Raw genomic sequence first — 13212 nt, 5'->3', positions numbered from 1 at the left:
GGAGACTCGCTTGAGCCCAGGAGTTGGAGGTTGCTGTGAGCTATGATGCCATAGCACTCTACCCAGGGTGACAGCTTGAGGCTCTGTTTCAAATAAAAAAAAAAAAAAAGAAAATCTAGGTACAGAAAAACATGTTTAGCATGATCCCATTTATGCAAAAAATAAAACCACCTAAACATGTATATGCACACATACACATACAAGGTGACCATAAAATTCATGTGCAATTTAAAATTGCATACTATCTTAAGTTGCACACAAACTTTATGGCCACTCCATACATGTGCATAAACATGTCTGTTGAGGCATAGAAATGGGACACGCATATGCTCAAGTGTGAACAGTGGCGATACTTAGGGGGAGAAGTAAATCGGAAATGGGAACAGAGGAGGAAGATTTTGGATTTTACTTCTTTATACATCTACACTGTCTGAATCTGAATTCTTTACAATAGACTATATAATGCTCTTAAATTTAGAAATTTATACAATGTGTGTTTTTTTTTTTTTAGAGGCAGAGTCTCACTTTGTCACCCTTAGTAGAATGCTGTGTCGTCACAGCTCATAGCAACCTCCAGCTCTCTGGCTTAGGCGATTCTCTTGCCTCAGCCTTCGGAGTAGCTGGGACTACAGGCCAGCCCGCCACAATGCCGGCTATTTTTTTGTTGCAGTTTGGCCGGGGCTGGGTTCGAACCCGCCACCCTTGGCATATGGGGCCAGTGCCCTACTCACTGAGCCACAGGCACTGCCCACCAATGTGTAATTTTTTAAATGAAAAGTGCTCAGTAAACTTCTTATGAGTTGAACAAATGTTATTAAATTGTGGACCTTCTGCAAAGCTGGTAATAAAAGACAAGCGATCCAGAGAAACAGGACCTCCCCAACCAGGGGCACAGGGTACACATCATTGTGGGATATAACAGTGGCAGAACTCCTGCCACTTCCCTACACAATCCTAACATTCCTGGCCAGCTGCAATACTATCCACCTCCTCAAGCAGTAACAAAGTATTCACTGACCTAAATGTCAGGGAAGAATGAAGTAAATTATGGGCCACCTACACAAAAGCAGACTAAGTAGCCATAAAAATTACACCATAGAAGAGTTATTGACTTGAGAGGTACAAGTTGCAAAACTACACAATCCTATTTGTGTAAGACATTCATGTATATGTGAGTGCATATACAGGCTGAGTATCCCTAATCCCAAAATTGAAAATCTAACATGCTCCAAAATGCAAAATTTTCTGAGCCCTGACATGATGTTCAAAGGAAATACTATGCTCCTGTCGGCACACCGGAGCATTTTAGATTTCAGACTTTTAGATTAGAGACATTCAGCTAATAACTATAATGCAAATATTAAAATCCAACAGCCGGGCGAGGTGGCTCACGCCTGTAATCCTAGCACTTGGGGAGGCCAAGGTGGGTGGATTGCAGAGCTCACAGGTTTGAGACCAACCTGAGCTAGAACGAGACCTCATCTCTAAAAATAGCTGAGCTACTTGGGAGGCTAAGGTAAAAGAATCGCTTGAGCCCAGGAGTTTGAGGGTGCAGTGAGCTATGATGCCATGGCACTCTACCAAGGGCAACAAAATGAGACTCTTGACTCAAAAAAAAAAAAAAAAAAATCAAGATCCAAAATGCTTCTGGTTCTAAGCATTTCCAGTAAGGGATTCTTCACCACACATGCACACACAGTTATAAAAACAACTAAAGGACATCAGCGGTTCTCAACCTGCGGTTCGCAACTCATAGGAACTGTATTAAAGGGCCGTGGCATTAGGAAGGTTGAGAACCGCTGGTCTAAAATATTAACAGTGCTTATCTTTGGGTGGTGGGATTAAGTGTGGTTTTTGTTGTTTCCTTTGTTCTTTTCTGAGTTTCCCAAATTTTCTGTATTCATGTGTCCTTTTTGTATTATACTGAAAAAAAAAAATCAAGCAATGTAAACAACGTATAACTAGGCTGGGCCACTCTCCAGGCACCCCTGGGACCCCCATCAGGCCTTTCCTCTCTCCTCAGGGTCCAGCCTTCCTGCTCTGATGTGTAATGCTCCACTCTCCTCCTGGGGGTGGGGAATACACAGGGCTCTAAGAAGCTGAGGGAGGGTGTCCAAGGAAGGTTTCCTGCCCTTGAGGCTCTTAGACTCCAATGTCAAGAATGTTGCCTTCACTTCTGCCAGATAAGCCTTTGAAGTGAGCTCCTGGCCAGAGCCCTGATAAGGGAGGGTCCTAGGGACAACTGGGACTTCTCTGCAGGCTCACTCCTTCTCTGCAGAAAGGATGACCCTTCTGGCCCAACCCCCACCATCCAGAACTGTGCCCCTCTGCCTTAGCCAGTTAGAAAACCCCAATTCAAGCTCCATGGCCAGCTCAGATGCCACCTGCTCTTCACAGCCTTTTCTAATAGGACATAGAATCTATGAGGAAGACCTGGAATCCAAGATGTCTGGGTTGAAAGCCCAGCTCTGACACTTACGAAGCTGTGGTAAGGTACTCAACCTCTCCGGGCCTGTTTGCTCATCTTTATAACGGGGTTAATATTAAGGTTCTGGGGTGATTATCAGCCATGTTTGGTGGACAGCAAGGATGACATAGGCAGCAGTCATGGTGCACTAACCCATTGACCCAGTTACCATTCTCATGAAACACAGTCACACGTCTGGATAGGCAGGATCTAGGCTGCTTCTTTACAGGAAATAAACCTCTCACAGGCAACTTCACTGAGCTGGGATGCACCCAGGCCTCCTTTTCTCAGTCTTTTCTACTCCCTCCCTCCTGCCCACTTCCTTGGCTTCCCTGGTTTTCTTCTCCAGTTCTTTTCTGCCTTCCTTTCTTCCTGTCCTGCCCACCTAAGGGCAAAGTGTTCACCTCTGACTGTCACAGACAACAGGTTAGGATTCTGCATCTGACCAAATTTGCCAGTTCTGCTGCAGAGCAGCCCCATCGTATAGGACTTGCCTCGGCCTTGCTAGAAGAGTCCCTGTGGGTGACCTGGAAGTCCCAGGGAACCTGCAGTCCAAAGACAGGGTACCAAGAGATATCTGTGGGTGCAAAACTCAGGTGATACTCAACTATACAGAAACATCACAGATATTTGCTGATATTCTAATGCCCACAAACCTCCTAGAGCTCAGTCAAAGCGAAGACAACAAAATCAGCAATTTTCTCTTATTCATATTCTGAGGATCATTAATCTCTGGTGAGTGGAGTCAAGAAATCACAAGTCTTAGAATAAAAACTTCTAAAAGTTCCTCACTCACTAAACCTTCTATGTGCCTAACTGTGCTAGGACCTGTGGAAGCAAAAATGGATAAGGTAAAGATGCCTACCACAAGATGCTGTGGGCTAGCGGGAGCCAGACACCTTCACATGCTATGGCTGAGCCCCTCCAAGGATTTCAGAGAGGCCAGTGCTCAGCCCCACTGGGCAGCAGGCAGGTCAGGAGATGGCTTTAGCTGATCCTGAAGAAGAGCAGGTTACAGGTGGACCACTAAGGGAACGGGCACCCCAGTCAAAACAATATCAATGAATAGGTGCAAAAGAAAGAAAAGGCATGAGGGTGGTGCCTGTGGCTCAAAGGAGTGGGGCGCTGGCCCCATATGCCGGAGGTGGCAGTTCAAACCCAGCTCCAGCCAAAAACTGCAAAAAAAACAAACAAACAAACAAACAAACAAACAAACAAAAAAAACCTGCAAAGAAACAAAGAAAGAAAAGGCACATAGAAAGATTCTAAAACATCAAAGGCCTGGAATTGCTGAAGCAAGTCGTGAAAGTGAAGGGACTGACTGAGGACAAAGCAGGAGGGAGAGTGGGCTTGCTCACCATGCCTAATGTGCCATGCTTTGCTACACAGGAGCTACTGAGGGTTTGGAAGCAGGAAAGGACAGCTCTGAAAAATTGTCCAGTTGGCCAGTGAGGGGCATGGCTGGAAGAGAGGTAGGGAAAGCAGCAGGCAATAAGCACACTGCTAGCTGGGAGAGGAAGAATGTGAGCGAGCTGGGCAGCAAGGGCTAGAGGCAGGCTGGACAGGGCCATGAGGAGGACATGGATGCCAAGGAAGGGGGGCAATACAGAGTGACATCTGATTTCCCACCTGGAGGGCAGAACGTGAGAAAGGATGGGCAGAATCACAGGTTTGGAGTACAGGGATGCTCCCCAGGAGCTTCCTTTTGGATAAGGGGAGTAACAGGTGTGACATCTCAGAGAGGGTCCTTATCTAACAAGAAAGCAGCTCCCTTTCCCTCCCACACTTTCCAGACTCGCCCCACTCAGGGGAGAGTCTGGCAATGACCATCAAGGTGGACTTAGGCCCTTTGTAGACAAGAAAGAGGCTCTTCTTGATGATCACTGATGGCTTCTCCTCCCGTAGACAATCTGGGAAGGTAACTAAGGGGAGGGAGGGGCTGCCTTCTTGTCAGGTGAGGAGGCTGTAGTTAAATGAACACAGGAGACCATCCCTCAGAGCAAGATGTTTTGAAACCAAGAGGGAAAAGTCTGGAACACTACTGCTGACATCAGTCACTGATTTATTCACCCCAAAATGAAGTCTGATAACTCAGAGCTTCAGGAGTCTGATCCATCTGGGTGGATGTCCCCCTGAGAAGATGAATTTGCCCAGACTCTGTAAATGATGAATGTCAACCAATGAAATAGAATCAAGAGGCCCCAAGGAGGGTTGGAAAACTAAAAATGATGGCCCCTTCCCAGCCCAGTTCAGCAAGTGAGTCTGCGCTCAGCTGGGTATGGAGCAGGCCAAAGGAAGGCATGGTTTGTTTGCGCCCAAGCAGCCAAGAGGAGACAAGGACACTTTCTTCTTCTCTGAAGAGCCACTATCTTGACACTGAGGGCCTTGACAGGCTGGTTGCCATGGGAACGTGAGGCTGCTGATCCCATCCCAGGGAGTGCAAGGTTCTGAACAGCTGATGGCTATTCATCACCATTCCCCTCAGGATTGGACAAGGGGCCTTGTGCCCACCACTGGATCCTCAAAGGGCAGAGGCACCAGGACATCAGAAAGACACATCTATTTATTTAATAGGACAATGGGTAGGGCACTGGCCACATACACCCAGGGTGGCAGGTTCAAACCCGGCCTGCTAAACAACAATGACAACTGCAACAATAAAATAGCCAGGCATTGTGGCAGATGCCTATAATCCCAGCTACTTGGGAGGCTGAGGCAAGAGAATTGCTTAAGCCCAAGAGTTGGAGGTTGCTGTGAGCTGTGACTCCATGGCCCTCTACCAAGGATATGTCACATAGTGAGACTATCTCCAAAAAAAAAAAAAGGACAATGGGACGTACCAGGTCTCAAGTATCCTGCTGGGGTGTGCCAGGTATACAGGGCTCTGGGCTTGGTATGGAGGTCACCTGATCCACAGGCAGGCTACAGTGCCACAGACAAGGGTCCTCACACACAGGCACACACGTAGGAGGGGCCAGCTCACAGACTCACTCCAAAAACCAAGCAATGAAGATAAAAATGCCAGTGGGTAGAGGTGGTTCAGGAACGGATGCTGAAGTGCAGAAGGCTGATCATGCTCCCTCATAAAGGATCACAACACTAAGAAGTGCTTGCATGGCACAGCCCACATTTTATCTCTGAGTGCCCAGGACCAGCAAGAGTACACAGGGAACCCTCACTGAGTAAATGCGTACATGTCCACCAGCCAATGGAAAAGTGGCAGAATTGGAACTGACCTTAGAGAGAAGCCAGAGGACTAACTTTGGACTGAAGCATTCTGGAAGCCTGGAGCCCAGTGTCAGAAATAGGCCAGCAGGCAACATCAGGGTGACTGGAGAGGCGGTGGAGGGGAGTTGGGAACCCAGAGGAAGGCAGGTCTAGGTCTGCCAATGGACCCAGGAAGGATGAGGGGCTAACCAGGTGGTGGAGAAAAAGCCAGGCAGAAAGAGGAGAAGAAAGCCTAAAAAGAAGCCAGAGCATGAAGACAAATCAGCAGAACTAGAGCCCCAGCCAGGGCCCAAGACAGCCAGTGGGGGCAGCAGGAGGCCCTGCAGCAGTGCAGGCAGTAGGGGAGACCAGGCTAGGCAATGGCAGGGGTGAGGCAGAGAGCTGAAAGCTATTTGGGAGGCTTGGATATAGACCAGATGGAAGGAGCAGGAGGAGAGTGACTCCAGGCCCTCAGCTCAGGCAGTGGGGTTGACAGGGACATGAGGAGGACACTGGCAACAAAGGATGATTAGTCCAGTTGATTGAAAACAGGTGGTTTGAGTGACTGAGAAAGCCTTCCTAGGAGGACTGGATAGGGGTCGGGGATTTTTTTCTCTTTTGTAAGGAGAGATGTGAGTCTTGATGCTTATGAGAAGGAACCAGTGCAGACTACCCTGGGCAGAATGATACAGTCCTCTGTGTGTGTTTGCATGTGTCTGTGTGAATACAGGCACCTGCACACACCACATGGAGAAGAGAAATGGGGGCTGCTGGGATCCTCTAGCTTCATTTGTCATTCGTTTGTTCACTTCAGGAGAAGGCTGAAAGGCTTTCCATCTGATGGCCTTATCTGAGGTGCAGGGACAAGGCCCATTTGCAAAAGGTGACAACGGTGCAAGGTGAATCAGGGATGTGGGTTCAGGCCCTGACCTATCACTGGTTTCCTGGAACCTCATTGGATTGAAGGCCTGGTGACTACTCCCTACAGTGCTGGGGTAAGGCTCCCTAAGCAAGAGCCCCCATATGAGAAACATCAGTCAGGTCGAGGACAGGCCAGTGCTTCTGGTCGGTGCCAAAGCCAAGACATGATCCCAGAGGCCAGGAGGAGTCAGGCACTCAGGACAAGCATGACTCAGAAGCCCTTTGTGTCCAAGGTGCTGGGAGAAGGAGGGGGAAAGGTGTCAGGAGCCTGGCCTGGGCTGTGGAGGGTCAGAAGAACCATGTTTGAGATGGCAAAATCCATGCAGAAGCTCAGAGACCAAAAAGAGATCAAGATGTTTCCCAAATAGCTCAGAGTTTGTGGACAGTGGAGAACAGCGTCTGGACAGCCCTGAATGTCCCTGTTGCCACCCAAAACTCAAGCCTAAGCAAGAGTCTCAGAAGCTACCTTCAGGCTATCCCACCCCATCAATAGCTCTGTTTCTAATTTGCTCCCTTGGTTTCTGCCTGGCAAAACAAACCCTTCCAATGGACCAGTCTGCTGAGCCATCTACTTGGGCCTGATTCTGAGCTTGCCCTTGGATAATGCCTTTTGGAGCTTTCCCTGGCTCCATACACTGTATCTGGCTTACTGCTCTCCACCCCAGCCACAGTGACTAAGAAGGCCAGTGCACTCAATTCAAATCCTGTCCACTTAAATCTGTTATCATTTGAGTAAAGATGTGAAATGGAAGAGAGTGTGAGGCAATGAGCTTAGCAAACCTAATCTTGTCTGTGTCCCTCAGTTCACACTCTGAACCTCTCCCAGGCCAGCTATGGACATGGCCTTGGCTCAGGGAATAAAACCAAGATAACCTTAGATCAAAAATCAATAACAGAGAACTAGGTCACAGGTGACTACTATTCTGGGCTTTCTTGTCCATCCCAAGCCCCTAAAACTCTGGCTGAAACAAGTTTTAGCTCCTCATTTTAACACCTGGTTTCAGCTTGTTTTTCACTAGCAGAACAAGTTATCTGCAGCATGACAATCTCCTCTGCTGACAAATAAATTGTGCAGACCCACCTGAAATTTCCAACCAGGTATGTCCTTCTCAGTAGCTATTTTAAGTAAAACTATTTAAGGCAAGTTCAAAATCATTTAAGGCTCTTAGATCTTTTAGGGCCCTGGCAGCCTGCCTGCCTTTTTATGTTCAGACTCAGAACCAACAAATTAGCTCAATACCCCAGGCGAAGCAAAAACGCAAGGGAAAGTATGGCATCCAACTTCTACCACTTCCAAGGGCTACAGATGTTGAGCTGTTGTGATTTGATGTGTGAAGAACATCTTGCTGCCATCCTCTTCACATAAACAACTGGTCTTTTCTCAAGAGTCATCAGTGTCAAAGGTGACACTGCACACAGGTCAGAGCAAGGCGCCCCTCTCTGCCAAGAAGCAAGGTAGAAGGGCAGGGCAGTGTCTGGGAACCCAAGTTCCCAGATTCTGGGTACAGCTGTGTGCAAACAGCCATGTGATTGGAGTCAGGCATTCTCTTTCTCTGGGGCACCATTTCCTGGACAAGTGGATCAGGCCCAGTCTGGCCTAAAGCAGGGGTCTCTTGCTCTGGGATCATAGGCACCTGGGCATCTGTGGCTGTGCTTCAGATAGTCCAGGACCACCATGGTATGTGTGCATGATGTGCCTTTTCCTTTTCTCTTGTCCCTCTTTAACATTTTATGGGTATCTGTGTTTATGTCTGTGTTCATGTGTATGTGAATATATGTTTTGCACATATGTATGAATATGTACACTTGTGTGCATCACTAAGATTTTGTATTACAGGAAGAAAAGTAAAAAATACCTAAGTACAATTTTGTATATAATCCAAGTATATTCATATACACATATACTCATATATACATGTGTATCTGTGAGTTACAAAGTAGAACACCAAGTCTGTGAAGTCCAAAGTTCCTCTACCTAGTATCTCTTCCCTCCCTCCCTCCCTTCTGAGATGCTGTTACCAACTAGAATTTGATGCAGACCCTTACCACCCTTCTAGACTTTTATTACATCTGTAAACATTCATATAGTATTGTTCTGTAAGATTTTAAAAATTCATGTAAATGCTATCATATTGCATGTCTGCAATTTGCCTTTTTTACTCAACATTATTTTATTATTCCTTTTATCTGTATAGATACATTATCTAGTTTATTCATTTTTAGCCACTGCATAGTCTTCCCTGGTATGACTATGTTGATTTATTTCTCCATTTCTTCTGATGCATATTTCAGTGGTTTTTCCCTGAATTAAAAAAAAATACTTCAATGGATGTTCTTACACAAGTCTCCTTGTGCACATGTGCAAACAGTTGCTCCAGAATAATCCTAGATGTGGACTTGCTGCTGCAATTCAGCCTTGCTATGTATTGCCAAATTGTTCTCCAAAGTAGTTACATCAACTTCAACCAGCAGCATCTGAACATTCCCGCTGCTCTGCAGTCTTCCCAACATGTGATGCTAACACTTTTTCATGTTTGCCAATCTGGTAGGTTGCTTGGCTCCAGTAACCCCCAATGAAGTGCAGTAAGAATAAGCATCATTTCTTAAGATTATTGGCCATTTGGATTTCCTCTTCATTGACTTCTTTATCCATATAGTTCCCCATTTTTCTACCTAGTGTTTACCTTTTTCTTAGTGATTTTTAATTATTAAAATAATATATGCACTAATCTCTTATATTTTTCAAGTCTATGATTTGCTTTTAAACTGTTAGGAGTCCTTTATTTGTAGATAATTTTTCATTTTAATGTATCTCTCCACTTTAAATGTTTCTTTTTGTGTCCTATTTAAGACATCCTTTCCTTCTCAATATCATAAAGTTATTCCACTATATTTCTTTCTAAAAGTTTTATATATATGCAGGTCTTCAACCCTATCTAGAATCTATTGGTACACAGCATGCAGTGAGGATTTAATTGTTTTTCCGCGTGGCAAACCTGTTCTCCCAGCACTGCTTATTAAATAGCCCATCCTTCCCCACCTCTCTGTAACTCCTCAGCTTGCACAGGTTCCCATACATAGGTGGGTCTGAGTGAATTCCATTGATGAACTGGATCTCCCTTGGGCTTACCTGCTGTGATAATCACAACCCCCCTCCTTGTTCTCTTTCTCAGAATTGTCCAATGTGTTCTTACACTTTACTCTCCCATATGAATTCCAGAGTTCATTGTATGATTTCATATTCCATATAAAATCTTGTCAGGCTTTAAACTAAATTACATTTAAATTGCATTTAAAGATTATTGGGGACAACTATGAACTGAGCCCTCCCATACAATGCTTCTCTGTTTATTTAGACTTTTTTTCTCAATTCTGCTTTTAAATATTTTGAAATTTTCTCTATAAAAGTCTCATATTTCTAAAAGATTTATTTCTAAGCATGTTATAGCTTTAATTCTGGAATGAATTATTCCTTTTATCTTCTCAGATATGGCTCCGGCAGAGGTAGCTACTGTTGATCAGGCAACCCACTCAACTCCAGGTTCTTTTGGATTATCCATGTACTTGATTATGTCATCTGCCAATAATGACATTTGACTCTTTCAGATTTTTATTCCCTTTTAAAAATCTTGTTGCATTGTCTGGAATTATGAAAAGAGGGGCAAAAAGAGGCTATATTGTTTTTTTCCGGAGGATGCTTATTTTTCCATGGAGAGGCTCCAGAGCCTTTATCAGATGCTGAAAGGGATCCATGATTTGAGAAAGGTGAGTAACCACAAGTCTAAATTACCTTTGGATCTTGTAAAATGATCTGAATCAGATTATTTGTTGCATGAAAGAAAGGAAAACAAGCAAGCAAGAACTTATAGCACAGTAATAATCCAGGAGAAAACTAGGGCTGTGATTTAGGCAGGTAGAAAGCAGAACACTAATTGCCCATTAAGGGCTTGAAGAAAAAAAGTACATAAAGGAGATCTTAAGAGTAGAGAATACAACTGAGACAAAGAGCAGGGAGTGTAATTCTCAGAGGTGACATGTGAACACAAACAGCTTCCTCCCCTTACTTCACCCTCATTTACTCATCTGTAAATCAAAGCTAATAATATCTACATGTATTTATGAGTCACAAATTCTACTGGCTGAGAAAAGGCAAATAAGGCTTTTAAAGAGTTCTTTTTGAGAGGCTGGAATGCTCCAGGCCTTTTCCACATTAACAGTGCACTTAGAGGGGGGGAAGAGAAAAACTTGTGGGAATAAAGAGCAACAGGCCCTCCTGGAGTAATCACACACAAGCCTCTGAGACAGCTCACATCCCCAGCCAGCTAATCTCTCAGTTTGTAAATGTCTCCATAGTGTCACCACCAGCACCATGCCTACCAAGTGGAGTGACCAGGCCACCTGAAGTGCGTCCTGGCTGCACTGTACAGAGCTGGGAAGACCCTAAAAGACCCTCCCGGAATGTCCTGGGGTGCATTCAGAGAGAAACTTTCTCTCTCAAAGGCAAAATCAGGGAAAGTGGTATTTGGGCATAAGCAACTCAGTAAATCTAACAAATGTTGTTTCAAAGGCCCAACATGGCCAAGGGTCAGGCATTTTTATTCTCCTGGACAGGAATTTCAAGAGGAAGTTACCTGTGCCTTTCGCAATGTCCAGGAACTGAAAAAGGTGTCCCTGGCATTTGCTTAGGGGCCCTGACTTAGGAACACCTTTCCTGTCACTTTACTTCATCCTCTGAGTGTGCTGTTTGTAGATCTGTTACTTTTGCTTGCTTAATTATAAGAGCCTACAGCCCAGGGACTTTGCAATTTACTATACAGTTTAATAGTCACTTTTAGCTAAAGACAAATTGCTGAGCCACCTGGGCAAGGAACAAAGTGTTTCAGGAGCCAGGGCCCCTAAGTAAGGAACACCTTCTTTAGTCTGAACCATCAGCCAGGGAGATACAGGAACTACAGAGGAAAATAAAAGTCAGTGCTACCTGATAGGGCCAAATATAGGAACCTGCCCAGTTAGAACCATCACGCCCAGGAAGAAATGAGTATGCCAATCTCTCCTCCCTCCAACCCAGCCACACTCTTATATTCCCACCTTGCCTTAACTCACATGCTGACTTCTTTTTCAAACTCAGGTGTCTCACCTGAGTGAAATAAAGGTCACGTGGCCCACACAGACCCTGGACTCTGTTTCCTTTCTTGGAATAACCTCTCATTTTTGGTCCTTGATCTTTCACTCTCCAAAGGCAAAAAAAAATCTTAAATCACAGGATGTCTGAAGAAACTTGAGTGATTATGTATAAACATGTGCTTGCATTATTTCAGATAAACTCTAATCAGCCCTGTGCAGAAGTTAAATGGTAGAATCTATCCTTCCAGAAGGCCACGTATCTCACGTTAGTAGCATAAACACCAGATTTAGGATGAGAATAAATGTCATTTCTATAAGGGCAGCACCACAGTTTGCTGGTTTCTGCCAGGGATCATGATTAAATGAAATTTAGCACTGCCTGGCAGTGGGGTTTGACTAACACCGTGGTGCTTGCCCATCACTTTGCTTGATCCTCTGAGTGTGCTGTTTGTATATCTGTTAATTGTTAGCGGTCCCCTGGTGGGAGCCACAGATCAGAATCAAACCCACCTCCTCATCCCTCCACCTGTGGCAAAAAAAAGGGACCCTTTGTGGCAATCCTTTGGCTTTATGCTGCCAGGGCCTGACCTGATTGCTGACAGTAATAATGACAGGCAAGCTGGGGTGGTGGGCAGTGTGTCCAGGAGGTCCTGGCTTGCCCAGTGAGGGTCAGGCTTTGAGGCAACGTATCATTCAGTTGTCCCAACAATAGTAGCATTGTCACGGTCCCTGAAGATAAGCAAGTCAGGGAAATGACTTGCCTAAAGTCACACAGTTCCTATGCAGGCAGCCAGTGCCAAGAGCCCAGAAACAAAGCAGCCTTCCTCCAGGCCTGGAGATACTGCTCCCTATTCCAAGAGCCTCCCTGATGGCAGCCTGGCTCCCAGATGCAGGTTCTTGTAGCCTACCAGTTGCCCCGGACACAAAGGAAGCGCGAGACCCCGAGACACCAGGCCAAGCGCGTGTCACCCAAGGAGCGGCTGGCCACCCTGACGCACGCACATGGTCCTCAGCCCGGTGCTGCCCGTCGAGGGCAGAAGGGCCGACGTGGCAGAGCAGGGCCTGGGAGGCCAGGGTGAGCGCGGTGGATGCTGAGGACAACGCCACGGGAAAAGCGCGGCGCCTTAGCTGAGCCTACTCCCCCGGAGCCAGGCAGGTGTCTGCGCCGTCCCAGCTTCCGAGGCCGCACTTCGAACGCCAGAGGTCCGTCCTCCCCAGGGAATCCTGCATACCTAGTTCCCAGGCGACTTCCCACCAGGCGCCTGTGTCACCGGTCACCCCTACCCCGAACGCACGCGCCGAACAGTCCTGGACTCCTTCCCACGCGCGGCCGCGGGCCCACAGGACTCCTGCGTCGCCCCCTCGCGCGTGCCCGCCAGCCGCCGAGAAAGTTTTCGGCGCGCGGGGCCGGCCGCACTCACCTGGCCCATGTTGAGGTAGCCATGCGCCGCGGCCACGCGGTCCGCCTCGGCCGGGCCGCCTAGCACTTGCAC

General features: G+C 46.5%; 1 protein-coding gene across 1 annotated transcript in view; it reads right to left on the bottom strand.

Moving 5' to 3' along the window:
* Positions 1–13209, bottom strand: part of PCSK6 (proprotein convertase subtilisin/kexin type 6) — a gene marked incomplete at its 5' end in the record, with an annotated part of 189999 nt that extends 176790 nt beyond the window's left edge. Inside the window, one exon of the mRNA XM_023512633.1 lies at positions 13141–13209. Within this exon, the coding sequence (XP_023368401.1) occupies positions 13141–13209 (69 nt within the window). The remainder of the gene's footprint in view (positions 1–13140) is intronic.
* Positions 13210–13212: the final 3 nt, after the last annotated feature.

This window comes from Otolemur garnettii, unplaced genomic scaffold, assembly GCF_000181295.1.
Source record: "Otolemur garnettii isolate 467f Iridium unplaced genomic scaffold, OtoGar3 scaffold00029, whole genome shotgun sequence".
NCBI classification, from domain to species: domain Eukaryota; kingdom Metazoa; phylum Chordata; class Mammalia; order Primates; family Galagidae; genus Otolemur; species Otolemur garnettii.
This window is presented reverse-complemented; position numbering and strand designations above follow the sequence as displayed.